The sequence below is a fragment of the Amphiura filiformis genome, chromosome 2 (assembly GCF_039555335.1).
Source record: "Amphiura filiformis chromosome 2, Afil_fr2py, whole genome shotgun sequence".
NCBI lineage: Eukaryota > Metazoa > Echinodermata > Ophiuroidea > Amphilepidida > Amphiuridae > Amphiura > Amphiura filiformis.
In genome coordinates this window covers 36622672-36645980 of record NC_092629.1, presented here as the reverse complement: position 1 = coordinate 36645980, position 23309 = coordinate 36622672, and the positions used below count along the sequence as shown (strand labels likewise).

Sequence of the window (23309 nt, the reverse complement as noted above, 5' to 3'; positions counted from 1 at the left end):
TTCAAGCCAAATTTTTGAATGGTCATTTCAAGGTCACCAGGGGTCATCTGAGGTCAAATTAGTAAAAACTGTCTGATGGGCATGAAAGTTGGTGGGTACAGTCAACATTTCAAGCCCAATTTTTGGAAGGTCATTTCAAGGTCACCAGGGGTCATCTGAGGTCAAATTAGTAAAAACTGTCCGATGGGCATGAAAGTTGGTGGGTACAGTCAACATTAAAAGCTAAATTGTTGGAAGGTCATTTCGGGGTCACCAGGGGTCATCTGAGGTCAAATTAGTAAAAACTATCGTATGGCCATGATACTTGGTGGGTACAGTCAACATTTCAAGCCAAATTTTTGGAAGGTCATTTCGAGGTCACCAGGGGTCATCTGAGGTTAAATTAGTAAAAACTGTCGTATGGGCATGAAACTTTGTGGGTACAGTCAACATTTAAAGCCAAATTTTCAGAAGGTCATTTTGAGGTCACCAGGGGTCATCTAAACTGTTGCATGGGCATGACACTTGGTGGATACAGTCACCATCAGCCAGATAATCGTACCTAGCTGATAACCGCCAAATTCATTTACCTCTACCAAAAGTAATTGCAAAAGCAAGCGGTTGCGAAAGCAGGCGAGACTCGTGGTTCGAGAACCGCCTTGTTTTTTCCCCATGTGCATTTTTCGTGCCTGGGAGGAAGGATATAGCAAAAACTTTCAGTTTGGCCTGTTATATGTCACAACTCAATAACTGCAATACATGTGGAGATATAAACATGATGACCAGTGGCTTCCTTGCCTCATCATAATACTATTTACAGAGTGTCCGTCCGTCCGTCCGCGCGCTGTCGCGCGGAGCGCTTTCGCTGAGTCCGCGCGGTATCGAGTCGCGCGGATCGCTTGCGCCGAGTCCACGCGCTATCTCGTGCTCGCGGATCGCTTTCGCTGAGTACCAACGGGCGCAGTGTGTGCAACTGAAAGCATTAGGCCTAACAATGTGACTACCAGGTGCATCTCATCGGACCAATAGGCCTATTTTAAACACATATTTCAATACGGAACGCGTGCATAGGCCTATTTCAGTAGAACATGTCTATTTACGGGGTCATCCAGATTAAAATAATCAGTTATCAAGGCATTATAACCGTTATATTAGGCGTTATTGCGTTAATTAATTTCGGGGTATTTTCGGGATCCTCCTTGGAAGACGTAGGCCTAGTAGTAGACGTAGTTCCTCATAGTAGTTAAAAAGGTCAGGGCAGGTATATTGGTAACGGGTGTTGGGCAATTAGAGATAGGCCTATAACAAGAACTGCCCGACCCGAGAACCGCGAAATCTAGTTTCCTATAAGATCCAATGCATTACCCTGCAGAAATGAATTTTATTATTTAAGCAAAAATAACCAAACTGGAAAAATATAAATATGGCCTGAAGGCTCCAAATTACCTTAAAAGAGCTTTTTGTACCATTATAATTGCCATTAAATACATCGCTAGTACCATGTGGAGCTGTCTGGTATTGCAGTCAACTGTGAAGTGGTGCTCCACACACAAAAAAGATTTACAAGTGAATATTTTTTATAATGGAGGCATGCATGTTTTTTTGTGAAAACTCATGAAACTTGGAAGTAAATGGTTGTCAACGTTTTACCTCAAGTTTCATGAGTTTTGAAATGAGGTTTCATCAGTTTTGTGTATATTGTTTAAGGTCACACACTGTAAAATAGACTGAAAATGGGGAAAAATGTCTCTAATGAATATTTACTATGCATGTATGTATACTTCCTATGTCTTCGGACAACTTATTTGGAGCCGCCATCCCTATTGTTTTACTTCTGTTACCAAAAGTAATCGCAAATGCTGGCGTCGTGTAAGCAGGCGAGACTTGTGGTTTAAGAACCACCTTGTTTAATAAAAAAAAAATATTAAAAAATTGGTGTTTTTCCTTTTTATCTGAGACAAACTCCCCCCTAATAGTTATTATACAAATACAACATGGTTTGAGGGGAAGTAGTGCAAACTGCACGTCGGGAGGTAGTCCCGATCGTCCAACACCTCGGGACCAGTAGTTTGCACTACTTCCCCGAAATAAACCATGTTGTATTTGTTTTATTACACCTCATACATATTTATTCAAATGCCAATATAATTATGTAAAAATCAAAAAATACAAAATAAGCTTACCTATTTCGTTAGTCGTCTTTCCACTCCAAAACTTCCAAAAGTTAACTGATCAATCCAAAGTTCAAATGTTCAAAAGTCAACAATCCAAATCCAATGTTTATGTTCAAAATTCAGCAATCCAACGTTTAAAATTCAAAAGTTTTCAACAATTAAATTTGTAATCCAAAGTCGCAATAATTCCATTCCAAACTTATTTACAAAGTAGAGTTTAGGCCTTGGCCTATGCATTGTGAATATTCACCACACAATGCTGGATGTTGAAGGTGGCTGAACGACGCGAAACTCCAACACCAATATTAATATCTCGGCCTAGCACAGGCTATGTATTTAACTCCTGAAGTACGGATTCTGTTTGCGATAGCGACAGAAAAGGTGACGACGGTGCACTGTGTTGCATATTTTGCATTTGGCTACGGCTAGGCCCCGGGCTAGGCCTCATCTCAACTAGGTCTACTGCAGCATCGGAGACTGGGCCTAGGCCTACAGAAGAACTGGACGGCACCGTTGGCACAACAACTTTATTTTTTTGCCATGGCTCTGGATAAAGTGTCACTTATTTTTCTTTTCTTTTCATGACTTGTTTTGCTGTAACTCCTGAGGCTAGCTTCAGAGTGATGGCCTGAAACGCTCATAATATCGCGTGCCTCAAATCCAGCGGTGTCCAAAGTTGTTAAATTTGTTGCATGGAGGCAATGGTTTGTATACACTTTTGAGCAGCCTGCTTCGATGGAGTTGTCTTTAGTCTTGTTGTACAACTTGTTCTTACCTAGTGGTACATTGTCAAACCAAATGTCGTCAACAATTCTGGCGGATGCTTTTGGCTTTTGCCACAGCGCATTGCACTTTTGGTTCAAGGCAGCAATATATAGTTCAAAAGACCTCACTGGACATGTGTCAGGATTCTGAGGTGTTGAATACATCAAACCTCCCTGACTCTGCTCATCATCATCACTTCTATGATTTTTAGTCATCTTGTCGCGACTGAATTTCACATATTTCTCACCTTCAGCATCTTGTTCAACTGCAAAGTCAAGCTTTGTCATTTCACGGAAATTTTCCCAACCCCGGTTACAGAAATAAACCATGATGTCTACGAAGACTTTGTTTTGAAATCCTCTGGCCGTAGTTTGATCAAGTGCACTAGACCTTTGTATCTTTTCCATGTCACCTTCATGAATTGGACTTTTGTGTTGAACACTAGCTTTCCCCTCTTGCTTGACTAACATGGATTTGAACATGGTATTGGCATCCTTAAAAGCTGCATCGTTGACGATATCGATGCCCCTTTCCTTCTCAAAGTAACGCTGCAAACCATATCTCAACGATTGCATTGATTTTTTGGCATACAAATCTCCATCAGCTTTACGAAGCTCTGCGTAGTAGCGAGAAAGAGTGGCACACAATTCGGATATGCAAGCTATACGATGTCATCAAACTCCATCTTCTTTTCCTCACAGTACTTTCTGAACACGTTCACTGACTTCTGAATGACATTTTTGGTACCGATAGCATCCTTGTTGTCTAAAATGCAATCAAGGTCCTCAGTGGACAATTCCGCGAATCTACTAGCAGACAACGCCATTATGAAAATGCGATAACATCGAAGTCAGAAGACACCTTTCTTCTTTACGTTGCAAAGTGCGTCGCGACCTCTAATATTCACGGGGAACTGCAAGCCGGGAAACAGTAAAAACTTCCGCATATGCGGCAGTTCAAAATCATTAAGTAGTTCTTTTAATTTCACCGACGTCACATAAAATTGACCAATGAAATAGCTGTATTGCCTGATAAATATGTATGAGATGTAATAAAATGTATTTCACTTCATTTGCATGAAAGAATGTTTCAAAAAATTCAATGAAAAATTCTCTGCCATCTTATTACAGCCGGTGCACAAGGAAGAACGAAACGGAATCATCCTGGGTTACCGTATCGTGCTGCATGGCGTTCATGGCAGTGACGAGACTAACACGACACGTCTGGAATATAACGTAACAGGGACTAACTTGACGGTTCATGGTAAGGATACGAGCCCAACTTTAAAGTTGAAACCTTAATGCACTGTGTGCTGATCATAAGCTTCTACATAAAAAGTCCAAGTTTTGAGATATTTTTTCAAAATATCAAGAGCTTTCTTAAGAACCCCTGAAGCAATACAAGGCTTGTTTGTACTCATTTTAATGCATTTTTCATGGCAATTCAAATACCATATCATAAAACCCATGAGCTTCATTGGGTTCCACCTCCTCAACCCCCGTCAGGGCTTTGCCCCAGAACCCCACCTTAAGCGGGCCCCTGCAGGATGTGACGCTACACTCCCTAAGCTCATTGCTAGGATAGTGATACTTGAGCAATTCTATTTTCTAAAAGTGCAGCTCCAGATACTTTACAGGAGAACCCCTGGGATAGACTTTTCTTGGGCATGACAGTTACCCCAGTGGGGTTGACTGACCTTGGAAAAATACCTGGAATTATGACTAAGAAAAATATGACCCTTTGATATGGTCACATGGTGTATCTGTTACATAAGTCACTAATGATTTACTTCATTTTGCCATGGTTGAGGTTAACCTTTCTATTTGACTTGCATGGGAAAAAGGTTGTTACATAAAAAGATTTAAACAATGGGCTTTTCCATTTAACACTCCCCATGGGGAAGATTTTGGAAATATCTTCCACAGGGGGAGAATGAATTCAAATAGAATTAACACATTAGCAGCTCTATTTGAAACTCGCACTCCTTCAGTGGAAGATTCAGGTTGAATCTTTCTCAAAGGGTGTATGGAATTCGAATGGAGCTGCTTAATGTGTTAATTCCATTAGAAATTCATACTCCCCCTGTGGAAGATATTTCCAAAATCTTCCACAGAGGGAGTGTGGATTTCAAGTGGACTCACATGGGTAAAAGGGTTGTAACATAAAAAAGATTTAAAAAATGTTACTGTTGTTTGCCATGGGTGGGTTAACTAAATGACACTAGCTAAAGAAAGTATCCTCTTCATATGTGACACAATCTGGTCCATAGGGGCCAAAGGAGGCATTTTTGAAAATTGAGTTACTGTAATTATTACATTATACATGCAATAGGCTATCATTTACTGAAAACACCAAAGGTATAGTATACTTGGTTCTCAAGTTATGAAGTTTTTTGATGCCTATTGTCTTATGTATTTTATTGTTTTTTCACTCCATATATTTACCTTGATCTCAGTTTCAAATTTGCCGCCTTTGGCCCCCATGGACCAGATCGTGTCACATATTGTCTTTACAAGTTACATCCTATTACCATGTTGGGGTCATTAAAAAAATGGCTAAAATTACATGGCAAAAGGAAGTTATGTTTTAGGGAAGTAAATATAAGATACACCCTTTCAGCAAATTAGAGCAGAATATTTGGGAACAAGCCACATTAAGGGATCTAAAATGAGCGTTTATTGCGTTTCGACAGTATTTTTTGTGGGACATGAGAGCACCTCAGACCTATCGAATTGCATTCTGAATACTGAAGCATGTCTTTCTGATATCAAATAATTTTCATTTTTGAAAATCACAATATAATACAAATTTTATGACAAATTATAAAATTTGATATTTTTCAAATTTTTGATATATAACAGTCCTCGAAGTAAATTATATAAATCTAATGATATATTCTTAAAGTGTATGTAGCTGGGAGGAAAAGCCGACGGTCAATTGAAAATTTTGACCTTTCATATTGAAGATATGGATTTTTTCCCAAAAAGACCTAATTTTTTTTTAGTGTTTTGGGAAAAAAATCCATATCTTCAATACTGAAAGGTCAAAATTTTCAATTGATCGTCGGCTTTTCATCCCACCTACATTCACTTTAAGTATAAATCATCAGATTTATAAAGTTTACTTCAAGTACTGTTAAATATCAAAAATATCAATTTTAATGATTTGCCATAAAATGTGTATTAAATTGCGAATTTCAAAAATCAAAATTATTTGATATCAGAATGACATTCTTCGATTCAGAATGCAATTCGATATGTCTGATGTGCTCTGATGTCCCAAAATAAATACTGTCCAAACGCTCATACCCCAGCCCTTAACCAATTTGAAATTGTTGTTTGACTCACCGATGGACTGTATCAGAGAAGATTTCTTACACTTCCCCTAATGCATTTCTGCCATTTTAATTTCCTCTGATCTGATGGGTCGATAGTGATGAAATGTACCCTAATGAACAGAGCACATCCAGATCTTGCAAAATATGTTTTTATTTCTTGACTATCGACACATGTTTAACCAGTCTATTCTCAAAATGAAAATAAGAGAACTTGTACAGAGTAATGGGACTGTCATATGATGAAGTGAGGGGATGTATATGTTGCAAAGGATTCTGGGAAGTTAAACATATCTTCTCTAGGTCTGTTTTAAGTTAAGATAGTCTGGAAAGGCTAAACAAACAAACAATTATTTCCTGTAAGCTGCACACATTTTATTTTAAACACATTGAAAATCCTTTTTGCGAAAGGAGGTTAAGTCACATCGAGTGCATTTTACAATATGAAAAAATGGCAAAGAAGGTTGTTATGGCCATGTAGTTTCAATACAAGGAGGTGGTTTTGTCCTTGCAGTTTCAATGCTCTACCACATTATTTCACTATGAAACTTGCACAGAGGGTGTAGCTAAACCCCCTTGTAGCAGAAACTGACACTAGGTCCATTTTCATGATTTTGTGACTTACCCCATTTAGCATCTTCAATTGTACTACCTAGTGTGAATGCCGATGAAATCAGTAGCTTCAGAGTCATGAATAGTCATTAACCATAGTTTTATGTATCTCTCACACAGGCTTGGATAACTACAGAACCTACACTATTACAGTACAGGCATTCAACAGTGCTGGTATGTCTTGGGAGAAGGCTAGTCCTGATGGTCCAATTCCTGTAGCCCCTGATAAAGCAGGTAGGATAGTCAACACAATTTTTTTATCAATTAAAAAAAATGGCTGCATTTTCAAAGTTTAGGCCTCTGACCTTGTAACTTGGACTAAAGTGTTCATGAGTAGTGGGTTCTATATAACGTCACTGGGCGGGAAAAACCTCGTATGTACTTTTTGCCCTTGAACATGGATGAAGCAAAACACAAAACCTCATATGTACTTTTTGCCCTTGAACATGGATGAAGCAAAACATTCAATATAAAGTCTACACCTACAAGGCTTTATCCAGTTTCAAGGGCCAAAAGTAAATATAGGGTGTTTTCTGCATGTACTTTTGGCCCTTGAACATGGATGAAGCAAGTCAAGCAACCTCTTCAATATAAAGTCTTGTACACCTTCAAGGCTTTATCCATGTTCAAGGGCCAAAAGTACATATGAGGTTTTTCCCGCCCAATAACGATAAGCAATGTTGTAGGTCAAAGGCTGCTTCTTCCAGAAAAGGCAATGGATTGTGATGCAGCTGTGTTTAGAGGTCATTTGTTGTAGTTGTTGACAATTTATGGGTTCTTCATGAATTTTGTTAGGTCAAATTTAAATATGTATCATTAGAGAACTAACATGACACAAGTATAACAGTCAGAATTGAGAACCAAGAAAGCAGACGACACTAATTTTTGAATTCTCCTCACCTTGTTAACTCCCTGAGCACTACCTGCCAATCTAACATTGCCTCTGATTGGTCAATTACATGATATCTTCACTTTAATCACCAGTCAGAATGGAGCTTTGCAAATAATTCACCCCGATTTTTTTGCGTGGTGAAATTATTCTAACAATGTTGCTGATTGGTCCAATTGATAATAAAAACTTCTTTTTGGCCAATCAGCAGGTAGTTCTCATGGGGTTAAGAACACTGCTCCCAGCATACCCCCACGGGGACAATATCTCTTGACATGACAGACCCTGGTGTCCAGGTTTGTGTACATCCATATTAAATGGATGTACGAGTCAGCTGCTACATGTGTCTCTTTTTACATAATAGCCAATAATATCTCAAGTGGAAGTCACTTCAAATCATCCATGTTACATGATTTAGGAATACGGAGAACCTTCCTAAACCATGTAACTTGGGGATGATTTGAAGTGACCTCCATTTCAGATGTGGCTGGTATTTATTCTCAGCTATTATGTAAAAAGAGGCACGTAGCAGCCGACAAGTGAATCCTTTTGATATGGATCAGTGGCGTAGCCAGTGGGGGGCCAGGGGGCCGGTGCCACCCAACCAAGGCCGTCGGTAGACGGAAGGCTTTGGTGAAAAAAAAAATTGGGTTAATAATAGACTATTTTTTACCCAGGGTGACAGAAAAAAGGGGAGAATTTAAAAAAAAATGTTGAAAAATTGTGAATGAAATTGAATTTTACATAAAAATTTTGTGTTTTTATGATGGTACCGCCTATTCCGTCGGTACATTTACAAGTTGTGCCCCCTTGGTTCCAAAATCCTGGCTACGCCACTGATATGGATGTACACATTTGTGACTTCTCAAAGACCGTATATAGGAACATATCTGGGAGAGGGAAGAGAATTCTCACCTAAGGCAAGCCCAAGGCTGATAATTTCGCAGATCATACACTCCTGGCTGCAGTGCCTTGGACCACTCCGCCATCTCACCCACTTGTTGACATTCTTGTTTATGTTTTCTCCAACAACAGGTGAAGTCTCCCACATCTTTGTGGCTCTGATGGTGCCCATAGCGATAGTGTGCTTGGTGTTCATGTCATATTGCATATGGCATCGTGGCAAGAAGATTTTGAAACCTACATATGACATACAGATACCGGAGCGGGCCAGGGTAAGTCTAACATATAATTGAAGACAAAATTAAAAAGACTAGTTTGCGTCTGATGTCAGGGCAAAGGCGCAATGTGATTGGTTGCTGACCTGCGCACTAGTGTGCGCAGTACAGCATTTTTGGTCTGGTTGACAGTACGTCATACGCAAACTAGTCTTTTTAATTCGGTTGGTTATAGTTGGTTGGTTCTGAATGGCAATTCCAGATATTATGTATTCCCCCCTAAAGAAGATAAAATAATGTTGTCGACAAAATGTGTGAATTCCCATGTGATGAAATTGGACAAACAAATTGGTAGTTGTGGGCAAAACACTTCGGGAATTCCCATGCAAATGTGCAAAAAGAGTTGTAAATATTTGGGAATTCCTGTGTCTTATTTAGGTTTTTGTTTTGAATTCCCACTGAGAAAGCAAGATTTGTTTTGGAAATTTATGTCGTAAAATTGATTAAAAATATGAAAATTCCATGTCCATATCTTCTGGCCGGGGGATGTGTGTTTCTGTGCATTTTGTGAAGAATATAAAGTAAGCATGTTCCGGGAAGTAAAACAAACAAATTAAAATGTACTTATTCCAGTTTTTTTTCTTTTTCCTAGAATGACAATCTGTATGTCACCACGGTCAACTTCCGGATGCAGGAGTCCGAGTGCTTGATGAGCTAAAAGCGCCCCCAAGCGGGTATCTTCATGTGGACCTGCCTCCAAGCGAGAGTGTACTTACGGCAATGGCGCCTGTCCCACAAGTGATTACAGCGAGGACCCGTGCACGCCAGGATTGCCCAGCTCAGAAAACTTTCCCTTACTCTCTGGTCACATGATCGAAGCCAATCAAAATGGCGGTAACGACGAAGAGAACAAAATGCTGACGGTAGATTGTGGCGAAGGTAAGGCATTGTTAGACGGACACCCGTATGCTGATGTTGGATACAATCATACAGGAAGTCCGCTGAGTGTTGCGAGCGGTGGCAGCTATTGGACAACGGGAGAGGAGAATGAATCTGTGAGCTATCACCGAATGTCTCCAAAAGGCCTGGCATTGTGCGAAGCGGGCGAACAGTGGGAGGGCGCTAGAGGGGCTGCAGGTGGTGAGCCATCCAGTCCAAACAGTGATGTCCCAGACTCACCAAGTCGCCATATGGATTATAGCATGATGGGTAAAAATGGTGGACCAACAGCAGATTCGGTGGCCTCACCAAAAAGCCCAACCTCGCCGGTGGCGCTGTATTCAATGCAAGCGTCTGCACTTGATCCTGTGGGGGATGAAGATTCAGTCGCTAGTGAAGATGATCCAAATGACATCTCTTCATACGTTCAACAGACAACGGCGTCCTCGTTAGGTTTGTTAGTGCCAGTGCCGCAAACTACAGCAGCATCAAATGTGAAAAAGCCGGTAGGTAGTTCTGAAATTGAGAAGAAAGAAACAGAAAATAATCCGCATGCCATGAAGGATGAAAAAGTGAACAAGAAAGAGGATGACGCCTGCTCGGTTGAGTCAGAAGAATGTTTAGATGATGGCCTTGATTCATACGTCCGTACTGGTGTAACTAACACAGTAAATCAGTCGCCAGAAAAGAGTCGAGAGACACCCGCGGTTGAGAATTATGTCAGAGCATGCTGTGATAGAGACACTGATGTGAGACGAGTTATGCCACGAATGAGATCGGCAAGTGGCGGGGCACTTGACGGCATGCGTAGGACTCACTCAAGCGCCCCCGATTTCCTTGATGATTCTGATTCGGCCATCAGTATGGAGGATGCCGATCTCCAGTATGTGCAGGCCGGATTCCTAGATGAAGCAAATTCAGAGGTTCCGCCATCGCCAGTCTTACCCGGTGTAGCCATAGATTTCCCGTCGGATGGCAGCGGTGATATACAAGCGGGAAACACATTGGCTCCGGCGGATGCAGACCGCAGGCGATCTTTGTCGAGTGATCGAAGAGATCTCTCAGACAATGATCTCAGCGATGCGGAATATGAACGATACAATGATGATTCTATCGATGGTTATGTGACGCAAGCTCACGGCCTGGACATTAATGGGCAGGAGACTTGTCCCATGTTACCTTATGTTGCCATTGATTTAGCAGAAGTACCTCAAAAGAGTCCCGCAGCTGCTGCAAATGTGCTGCAGGAACCCACAGCACCATCCTCGCAGCAGCAACAGACATCGCCACGATTGCCACAGCCAGTTTGTATAGATAGCGGTTATGTGCCACAAAATCAAGCCCTAGTAATGGGAGCTACCAAAGACGAATCTCAGAGGACGACGGCGGAGAAAAGTGCCTACGATAACCCGGAATACGGAGTCTTAGCCCACTGCCTAAGTGAACTTGAAAAGAAGGAAGCGCGAGAGAATAGACCGGAGACCGACGAACTCAAAAGGAGCGATGATGACCAGGATGCGTTTATCACCTCGTCTAACGAAAATTTAACGGGTTCGCCAACGAACAATAACTCCTCATATGTACCACACGGGAAAGCGCCATTGGGACATACCATTACAAAATGCCCCAGCACGGATGATACCGGTTATCTGCCTCACGGTAAAATTCCAGGCCAAGCACTGCCACAAAAACCGGATGTCGCAGAGGAAGTTAACAGGGCGTGTGCCCGGCTGCTCAGGGACTTCCGTCACAAAATGATAGGGGGTATATCCCTATCAACAACATTCCTGCAATGTAGTGTCATCATATATTTTGTTAACTAAAAAAAATTTGTGTGTTGTATGTGTTCAGTTTTAAACACCAAAGGCCCACGAAAATCTATTGATAGAAAATGGCCTCTAAAAATTATTTGCAAGCATAGATATATACAAAGCTTTGTAACTTTTTTTACCATTAAACAAATTTTCTTTGACAATTATGATGGCTAATCTCCGGTAAATGCTTGCATTTTGCTTATGCCAAGCGAGTGATGTTAAATCTCTGCAAGAGATTAAGGATGCTGAATTATGGCAGTTATTCTGCTCTATCATGACAAAAAGGGGCAACTCTGAATTTTTTTTTTTTTTTTTTTAAATTTTGACTTACTTTGAGAAATTGTCACCAAAAATGGTTTATAAATGCTCAATTTTGCAACAAAAAAAATCATAAAAAGCCTGATTTTTGCCAAAATTTCAACCATTTTTGGTGAACTTGGACACTTCCAAATACCCACTGGGAAAACTATGAAAGTCACCCCAATGTTGTGAGCAAAGAGTGATCAAATCTGAAAGACCCTAATGTCAACAAACACCAAATCCTAAGGCTAACCCCTTTAGAATCGTCTTCCAATGCAAATTAATGGAAGCCAAGCGCCCTCTCTAACCATCGCAAAAATCAATATGTCGGTTGTACCCATTTGTCATGGTAGGGCAATATTGCAACTCGAATATGTTTTAAAACACAGAAGATATTTATGGAAAGACTAAACCTAATTTTTTCCCCTTCTAAAGTTTTATTGTTTGTGTACGTGTGTGGTAAGACAAAGTATTTTGTATATTATTGTACCAATTGTATAATAATTATACGCCAAAGTATATTATCATGTATGAAATGTAAATTGCTGATACATGCATGTATTATAGCATTGTTGATGCGTGTAAAATGTCAGCAACATTATTATGACTCCTATTGTGCCAGTATATATATAATACAATATATGTATGAACATATGTATATGAAAAAAAAATTATCAATTTGAACATTGCTCTCTTCAAATATTTTGCATATTGCTGAATAGCATCTATCTATAAACCATCCCCATCCGCTTTGTATTATTTTGTCAACAGAGGGCAGTGTTAAAGCACTCCCTGTGTTAGATATGGATCAGGGTTTTCATTAAGGATTTATATTCCATTTTTCCCCTTTCAATTGTGAATTTTTCATCTAGGGGTACAAAACATTGCCCAGAGGGAGGGTATTTTTATTTTATTTTAACAATGTGTGTCTCAATTTCACTGAATAGAAAAATTTTCGCTAGTAAATACTCTTTATTGCTACTGATTCGTGCCCCACTAGCTACAGCCATAAGGCTAATGAAAGTTGATTCCCGTTACCCTACTCCGCTCAAAAACAATTGCCGACCAAATATTTCATTATTTTGACTAAAATGTTAATTTCTAACAAACTTCAGCGTACAATTAAATAATTATGGTTTTGAAAGATCACAAATCTCTTTCTGTTGATTTTCAGGGATTTTCTTTGCAGTAGGAGCATGGTATATGGTTAATAATGAATTAATAATGAATACCTACTCAATTCTCTGTCCCGCACTTTTTGATCTGCTCTGATCTCATCCAGTAAAATATATTGTTAAACTTTTGATAATAGTTGTACAATCACCTTCATGTGGTTGTAAACTACATCTGTAAACTACAAACTGTGATTTATCACATGTATACATGGGTAGTTATTGGTTTACACCTGTAACAGATGAAATAATGAAATGGTATAAAATAATGAATAATGAAATGGTCACCTACACAGTCATGAAAAAATATGTAACAGGAAACAAGGAATTGACTTTCATTGGCCTAATCCCATGGTTCTTTCTCATTAAATAAGAAGGGTATATTTTCGTCTATCACTACCAGATGAAAATATCACATTTTTCTATATCAAATCATTGGATATATGAAGGCATACGTTTTGAAGATTTTGTATGTGTTGTACTTTTCACTTTGATTTTGAAGGGGTACGGAAAGTGTGTGAACGCGTAAATACACATGATTTGTATGTTGAAGTAAACCCTGATAGGGATGGTATAAAAGATTTCTTTTAAACAAAACCAAACCTTAAACTCACTATTGACAGGTTTTGCCTACCATGGTTGGTAGGCATCATCAGAATGATGGTTGTAGATCCTCACTTCCGGTTTGATGTATCCCGACTGATAGGAGAGGGATGGTTTATAATGGTCTGGTATTCATCATTATGTACAAATTACAATTTATATTATTATCAATAATGTCAGCCCAACTCTTTCCTTGTGACATTCACACTGCCTTCCAGTGATGCGTATTGTATTATACCGAGTATATGGTGGAACCAAAGAATTCAATAAGAGAACTCACACTCTTAACTCTTAGCGGCCATGTTTGTGTGGTACGTATGGAGAGTAAAATACCTCATGATTATTTTACCTCGTATCCCACAAGCTTCAGTTTTAAGTGCATGCATGGCTGTTTACAATCTGAATGTAGTAGAGGTTGTCAGCCTTCCGCCATGTTGTGGGTAAATTGATACGGTTGTATTCCCCTTTATTGTCATGGGTGCGAATCTCATGTGTTCGTCTCTAGGTGATCACATGGTTTTCTGTGATATGGTGTAGGTGAAAATGATGTTGCTAATTTGAACATCCTTACTTAATTAAGAACCACCAATGAGCTATTCCATTTTAAATACACACTACCCCTGTGCAAGATTTTGGAAATATCTTCCACAGGGGGAACATGAATTTCGAATGGAATGTCCACATAGGCAGCTCCATTTTAATTTCATACACCATCTGAGCAGATTCAACCTGAATCCTCCACTGACGGAGGGTGAGTTTCAAATGGAGCTGCTAATGTGTTCATTCCATTTGAAATTCATACTCCCCCTGTGGAAGATATTTCCAAAATCTTTCACAGGGGTAGTGTGAATTTAAAATGGAATAGCCCAATGTATGTATTGTCCATAGCTATAATCAATTTCAAAGACAAAGAAACCAGTTCGCATCTTACGATCCTGTCAATCAAACTCCCCATGTCCTGTGATTGGTTAGAAGCGTGTAAAAGGGGTGTTGATTCATCTGACACTTTCATGAGAGAAAAGTAATGGCAGAAAATATCGAACAATGTCAGTACTTTTTCATGGCAAAAAGCAACTTTTCTAGGCATTGTTGACATAGTGCCTTAGGTAAAAAATTTCCTAAAAATTACAAACACCCAACTTTTGAGACGATTTGTTTGTTCGAAGGTGTAAAACTTACCATAGGGCATGCTGTTTTCAGAAATTTCAATCATCACAACAAATTGTAAACAAATTGTAAAGTGAGATGTGAACTAGTTTCTTTATTTCATTGTTGTGCAGGAAAACCCTCCTATGTGTCATTGGCCCCTGAACATGTTTAAAGCAAAACCTCTTAAGTAACCTGTTGGCAGCTTTGTTTTAAACATGTTCGGGGGCCAAAAGCCCATAGGAGGTTTTTCCTGCCCAGCGAAATGCGAATTTTATGATGTAAATAGTGATATAATTGTACTTACACAGTTATGGTGTGCCTTTGAAAATGTGACTTGGTCAAGCGAAATGACGACAACGTGAAAATTGCAGATTTTGCATTCCATGGAAATGTAACATAAGAAAGCTAAGTTATCATTGAAAACATTGGTATTTCAAAAATAAAGAACTTGCAGATATATTATGAATTGTGATGCAGCTCATAACTCAACAACTAATTTTGTGCTATTCCAGTTGAAATCTATACACCCCTATGGAAGACACAACCTTAATCTTTCAGGCAGGTGTACTGTAGATTTCAAAATGGAGTCGCCTATTCAGGCAACTCAATTTGAAATACATACTCCTGGGTGAATGATGAAGCTTATCTTCCATATGGGGTGTTTGGATTTCAAATGGAATAGCCCGTTGTCATCTTTTGTCTTGATTGGGTCACAAAATGAAAAATTCCTGCCACGATATTGAATTGATATATGCCAGTCAAAAATCTGCTAGGAGAGATGGATGTGAACTACTGCACATTGTACGCATAACCTTTGTCAACTCATTTACATATTCTTGGATACCAGGATCATGTATGCTCTGATTCGTTGAACCTTCTAATTAGCATACTTTTGGATACCTCCATAGTCCATATTCGGTATTACCTAATTATTAATACCTGTCGTTGTTTATATAGTGACGTCATTAGAGCTTGCACTTTTATTTCCATTACAATTATAGTGTAAAATATCATATAGCTGGAGTGTTAGTCCAAAATATTAGGAAAATATTTCTGCTGATTGGCTAAATAAGCTGTATTTTACGCTCTAAATGTGCCACTTCCTGTCGGCCATTTTAATTTTCTCAGATGACTTGACCTTTTGAGGTCATCTAGTCAACTTTTCTTACCAGTAATTTTTGTTATCCTAGCTACAGTTACACATTGAAATGTGAACTTTGACATGGCGCGAAAATTCTTGCCGTATAATTTTTGGTTTATTAATATACATGTTTCAGCTGGGCTGGTTTCGTTTGTGGCCATGCATCAGCATTACCATTTAAAATCCACACTCCCCCTGTGGAAGATTTTGGAAATATTTTCCAGAGGGAGTATGATTTCAAATGGAATTAGCACATTAAGCAGCTCCTTTTGAATTTCATACACCATCGAGATTCAACCTGAATCTTCTACGGAGAAGTTGGTCAATGTGGTTATTCCATTTTAATCCATACTCCCCTGTAGAAGACTAGCTAAATGTTCTACAGGGGGAGTATGCATATCAAATTGAATATCCCATTCCTCGCACGAAAGTTTTGCCAATGGACTTTTTGTCCAATTTGTTTTGGGGAATTATTTTGCAGAAGTAGTAGATAAAACATGCTGAAAAATAACATTTTGTAGTAAATATTATATGAAATTATTTCAGATTTGATCTACGCATCTTGAACATTAGACCTATAATGTAGAGGGAAATTTGTTTTGTAAATTTGGAAAATGAAATTTTATTATCTGAAATTCTTATTGTGACTTTGTTAGAGACCAAACTGTGTGTGATATCAATTCTGTGATGATTTTAATCCCCAGTTTAGACTTGTTTCATTTCTTTCTTTCTTTTATCTACATACATTGTGTATGATTATTATAAAGGAAATGAGCCTACTGTTGAAATATTCAATTGTAACCCCCTGAGCACTACCTGCTGATCTAACATTGCCTCTGATTGGTCAATTACATGATATCTTCACTTTAATCAGAATGGAGCTTTGCAAATAATTCGCCCCAATTTTTTGGCGTGGTCAAATTATTCTAACAATGTTGCTGATTGGTCCATTTGATAATGAAAACTTCTTTTTGGCCAATCGACAGGTAGTTCTCGTGGGGTTAAGTTGTTCACATCAGTTACCAACCCTACAAATATTCTCTGTTTGATAAAGACATATATGAAAAGTGGGCTATTCCAGTTGAAATCCAAACATCCCCTATGGAAGACATAACATTAATCTCCCACACAGGGGGTGTAGATTTCAAATGGAGTCACTCATTCAGGTAACTCCATTTGAAATTCACACTCCCTGTGTGGGAGATTAAGGTCATGTGTTCCTTATGGGTGTGTATGGATGTCAACTGTAATGTTGGTTTCCTGTAAACATGGTAACTTAGGTTCTTTGTACCCTGGGGTCTTTATTTTGGCTTGGATGGGGATGTGCATAAAATAGTTTTTAAAAACAGTTTAAAAACTGAAAATGCTTAATTATCTACAAATCTTTACTTTAAGATGTTTTAAGATTTTGTTGCTGGTAAAAATGGGTCTTGAAATACTATGGGCTATTCCATTTCCAAGTCCCCACTACCTCTGTGGAGGATTTAGCTAAAGTCTTCCACAGAGGGAGTATGAGTTTCGAATAGAACAGACAGTTCGGTAACTTTTATTTGAAATACTCATGTTGTGGAAGATATAGGTAAAACTATAATTCCAAGGGAGTGTGGGTTTCAAGTTGATTAACCCACACCAATTACATTTTAAGAGCATACTCCCCCTTTGGAAGATATTTCAAAAATCTTCCACAGGGATAGTGTGGATTTTAAATGGCATAGCCCAATGCATGCTAAACTGCTTTGTGTAAATAAAGAAGTACCAAAGGGGCACAAACTGGTGTTATAGGAACTGCCGCAGAAGCATAATCTTGGGGATATAAACCACTGCACATACGTATTATCCAGCCAGTATTAGTGTAACTTTCCCCTCGCCCCAGGTTATCTGAAGTAGACAATGAGTTAGAACCAAAGAGTACCTACTCCGCCATTTTTGCGTGTCACTCATGGAGTGCAAATAGTGTACCTTCGGTATATTTGGCCATGCGCCTGGTAAACATTTAATGCATTGTGCCAATAATGCACGTTTGGTGTACACGCGCAGACCTTTGTAGCTGGCAAGCTTGATTCTCTCCATCCGGGTGTCGGCTGTTTAAAACTTTTTTTCAAAATTAAAAAATGTCAGAATTGTTCTTTTACATGACCATATTTGGAATCGGCATGAAAAATGCAGTAAAATGAGTACAAACAAGCATAGTATTGGTTCAGTGGTTCTTGATATACGGTAGCTCTTGATATTTTGGGAAATATCCCAAAACTTTTTAATGTTGAAGCCTATGGCCAGCACGCAGTGTATTAAAGACTCGAAATTGTCGATTTCGGGACCTTGCCAATGAATAAGGCAAAAAAAAAAATTGTTGTGTTGCCCTCAACCGCCCGACCCTAAATCCTGAAAAATCAGGGTCGGCATTTTTTTTTAAATGATGATTTTTACAGATTTGTTCAAAAAATCAATGTTTTTCACTTAAAATTAATATTTTATTGAAAGACTAGTCTTTTATTGATGTCTAACAGGTATCCAGAAATCAAAATTGACAAATGTCCCCTAATTGAAGAAGCATTATTTAATATTTGAGGGATTTTAAATAAACTGAAGGTTTGAAAAAAAAAGAAATCCGACCGTCCGACCCAACTTTCCCATTTTCCCACTTGAGGGAAACACAACCATTTTTTTTGGCCTAATGGAGGTACACTATTTGGCCCCCATGACTAACAATCCAAGATAGTGGATTTTGAGTTGATACTCTTTGCATCTGATCTCTGTGATGTAGATATTAAGCTTACCTCATAATCGCTGAACAGTGTATAAATAGTGTCTTTGTGTATACGTAGCGTAACCAATGTATTTTTCTATTTATTCCACCAACTCAATGTAACTAAATATCACTTCAATTGTATAGTTTGTGTTCTGGAATTATGTGTTTGTTTCAACTTATATAATCTAATCTATGATATAGATCTCTATTTAGTGTAGATTAACAATTTTATCAAAAAATTTACATAAACTGAACCATTTTGTGGTAGAATTGCGTATCGTATGTACCGGTGGACAAATCTGATACTTGCCCGTTGATCATTTTCTGTTACGCCTTAAGTCAATAAGTCAAATCTACCAAAAATTTGCCATCGCACACAATTTTGTATTCATTTATACATTAAAACTCTAAATTTCTACTGTTTTCATTTTTTTCTTCAAATATCATGATTTTATGAAGATGGCAGTAGTCGCTTACTTTTTCTTGATAATGAAGAAGTTTTAAAAATGTAATGGCATAGTACATCTCAAATATCCCACAATGCAACAGAATCTTATATTTCGGAGATCGCTTATTGAAAGTTGTGAGCCTTGTGGGAGATGTCTCAAGCTAATTATCCCAATTAAACAGAAACTTTTAACAGTTATAATAATCTTATCAAAAACGCTAACAGAAAGATATCTAGGCAGGCATTTAGATATGACATTCTGGCCCATACTTGTAAGATACAATCTTTTACCTTGAAATGTCTGTAATTGATGATGTATATTAGTATAGACACAAATACTGCAGCTGATTGGAGGAATGGACTATTCCAGTTGAAATCCATATACCCCCTACTGAAGACATGACTTTAATCTCCCACACAGGGGGTGTAGTTTTCAAATGGAATCACCCATTCAGGTAACCCCATTTGAAATTCACACTGCTTGTGTGGGAGATTAAGGTCATGTCTTCCATAGGGGGTATGTGGATGTCAACTGGAATAGCCCAATGTTTTGGAGCAAACAAATAAGTGGATCTTTCTATGGACTAGCAGCTTAAGAATTTGAGCATTATACAGGGTGTCTAAAAAACAGATTGAATTTTTATTTCATGTACAAATTAATAGAAGATGAAATGTTAAAAATAAGATGTAATAAAATATATGTGTACATATATACATACACTCCTGTGACCCCCCCACACACACACACCCCTACACACCCCCACATACATTGGCAAGCTTGTCATACTACAGGTAGTACAGTCAGGCCCGTATGCAGGATTTCATTTCGGGGTGCTGATTTTGAAAAAGTGGACTTTTTTCCAAAATTTTGTGAAAAGTGGACTTTTTCCCAAAATTTGGACCATTTTTGTCTAAAAATGCGTAAAAAACCTGATTTATTTGATCGCTACGCTCGCAAATTCTGACATTTTGGGACTTTTTGTATACTTTTCCAAATGGGGGTGCCCCTCTGCGTCGGGCCTGAGTACAGTCTTATTTTATTGTGAATATATTTTGACATTGACCAAGGTTTATTTCCTAACATACCTAGTCAAATTCACGATAAGGCCAAAAAAATGCTTGGTTGCCCTCAGTGACCGACCCAAAAAATTAGAAATATTGAGTTGTTGTTTTTTCAATCACATATTAAGAAGAAACCTTAAATTTGGACAGTATCAAGGACATTTTATATTTGTTATTCACTCATTTTATTTATTAAATGCATATTTGATTAAGAAACAGGCAGTATTTCCATTTTAATTCACTCCAAAAATGCAGAATTGTTTACCATAAAATGATCAAGCATTTGTCAATACTTGCCTTTCCAAAATGGAGTAAAAATGAAGGAAGAGCTCATGCAAAAATAAAGGACCGACCCTCCAAATTCTTGTCTTGGAAGGGCAACCAAACAATTGTTTTTGGCCTAAGTTTAAAATCTGTGCCTTATAAGGACTAACCATCCATTATTATTTTTAGTGAAATCATTCACTTCATTCCAAGTTTTGTTTTTTAGACACCCTGTATAATGCAGTACTGAAATTGATTTGATATTGATCTATTGAAATGAATTTGGAATGTGCATTTAAGACGAGAGATTTTTGTTTTGTGAAATTTATTTTTTATTCTTAATATTATAAAGTAATTAATATCTATCTGTGTAGAGCTTTTTTCTTGAAAGTAATAGTTTTTCACTTGGATTAACGTTTTATGTGACAAGTTTTTTGATATTTTAATTAGAACAGAGGCGATATTACATCTTCTCTGATCGGAGCAACGAAATCAGACTTCTTGTCATGATTGTGCGTCATTCATTGAGGGTACAGCAGTGAAATTATTTGGCCATGCGCTCAACAAATTTCAAAAATGCACACAGGTTTACGTTTTGCGTGTACTGTGTTGTGCCAACTACACACGCAAATTGTTTTAATGCTCAAACTTAAAAACAGTTATTATCATTCGATTTTGGGCTTTTGAGGATAATGCAGGATGTGCACTATTTAGGCCCTAAATGTAACAATTCAATAGGGTGGATTTACCATAGGGTTATGCACAGGGCTATTCCGAGTATGGGCTCTTTTAAGTTGATTACGACTGAGTTGCATGTATACTGCTTTTGTTGTAATATTTGAACTGGGCTAATCCGGTTAAGATCCATACACCCCTTATTGAAGACAAGACCTTAATCTTCCACACAGAGGGTGTAGACTTTAAATGGAGTCACACATTCTGGTGAACTGATTTGAAATTCACACTCCCTGTGTGAAAGATTAATTTCATGTGTTCCAGAGAGGGTGGATGAATTTCAACTGGAATGGCCCATTGCTTACATTTGTCAAGCATTAACAAATTGTGAGTTTTATATTTTTCTGTGATTTAGTAAATTATTTGTATGTATACAAAATAGTTCCTTTCACTGAAGAACATGTATCTTACATTATAGTGATAAGCATGTGCCTTTAATTTGCAAACTATGTCATACATTTGAAGTTGAACTTTGACCATTACCCGCATGTCAATGTATATATTGTATTCCTGTTGGAAGAATTAAAGGTCAAGTTCAGCTGTTCCAATAGATATCCTTATACCCTCTGTGGTAGACATGATCTTAATCTTTCACACAGGGAGTGTGAATTTCAAATGGGTTTACCTGAATGGGTAACTCCATTTGAAATATACATCCTCTATGTGCGAGATTGAGATCATGTCTTCCATTGTGTGTGTATGGATTTCAACTGGAATAGCCCAAGAAACTCAATGAGATATTCTCAGAACATGTATAGGTTTTATATGTTGACCCCCACCCTGTTTTGTCTTGCTTATTAAGAATTACCTGTATGTAAAGTTATGGCAACTTTATGTGGATGATACTTTTGTTGAATTGTTGTTGATTTTAAACCTTCAGTAAATGACTATGCTTGTGCAATATAAAAAAAAGCTGATAATGAATTTGCAGGCCTTGAAATTTAACAGAGTCCCAAAATGGGTGTACATCACTTTACTAAAAGTGGTGGCTCTCTGAATAAAAAGTAAAGAGGTGCTTGGGATGGGCTATTCCAGTTAAAATCCATACAACCCCTATGGAAGACATGACCTTAATCTCAGACACAGGGAGTGTGTGAGATTAAGATCATCCCTTCCATAGGGGGTGTATGGGTTTCAACTGGAATAGTCATCAGTACAAATAGGACTTGGAAAAAATTTGAAATTGGCCAAAAAAATTGGAGCTTTTTAGTTTGTTATGATCATTTTATAAAAAGTAGCCAGTCGAGTAAAATATGTCATTTGGTGCGACTCAAAATTTTTCCCATAAAAGGGGGAGATTTTGTGCATTTTCCTTAAAAAATGTGCTACGATTTTTTACAGAAAAGAGTTTACCTTTATTGGTATTTTGGGTGGGTGCGTTGCGCACCCCCTCCCCTCCGGCTATGGATTTTTTTTAATGGTAATTTTATATAGACATTTAAAAAAATTTAGTTGATTAGGTGCATTGAAACGGAGGTGCTTAGACAGTTGACATTTGAAAATTTTTAAGTGATCTGCATGGGAGCAATTATATGGACACCTGTTGCTGAGGCTGTGCAATTAATCTGAACCCCAGGGGTAGGGTCTGTGGTGTAGCCACTTTTACAGAGGGGGTCAAAGGGGTGCAAGGAACTTTTAAGGGGAAAAACTTTGACGAAAGTGGTCAAAAAGGGCTAAGACGTACAAAAAAGGCGTACAAATTTTAAGGCAGCCATGGTAAGAGGGGGACCTTGCCTCCTGTTGGCAATGCCACTGAGTATGGAAAAATTTTCAAACAGTGTGCCAATATGGCAAACAACATGTTGTTACTGGTAAGGCAAAAAAAAAGAGATTGTTTGCTTATCCTCCACCGACCGACCCTGATCTGGAAAATCTGGAAAAATTGTGTCTTTTTTTTGTTTTACTGCACAAATGAATACAGACCCTAATTTTGAAAATTCCAGAAAAACTTTTTTTTTCTTTCAACATTTTTGACACCCTAAATTTTTTTTTTTTTTATAGTTGCTACACACTGTTTGAAAAACATGAATGAAGTGATATACAGTAGAGTAATTTCCCAACT

General features: G+C 38.1%; 1 protein-coding gene across 2 annotated transcripts in view; it reads left to right on the top strand.

Moving 5' to 3' along the window:
• LOC140146161 (cell adhesion molecule DSCAM-like) overlaps positions 1 to 9657 on the top strand; it is a 199892-nt gene extending 190235 nt beyond the window's left edge. For both annotated transcript variants that reach the window (XM_072167922.1, XM_072167921.1), the window contains 4 exons: positions 4049 to 4181; positions 6985 to 7098; positions 8789 to 8928; positions 9524 to 9657. In XM_072167922.1, coding sequence (XP_072024023.1) covers positions 4049 to 4181; positions 6985 to 7098; positions 8789 to 8928; positions 9524 to 9589 — 453 coding nt within the window. In that variant the 3' untranslated portion in view covers positions 9590 to 9657. The remainder of the gene's footprint in view (positions 1 to 4048; positions 4182 to 6984; positions 7099 to 8788; positions 8929 to 9523) is intronic.
• Positions 9658 to 23309: the final 13652 nt, after the last annotated feature.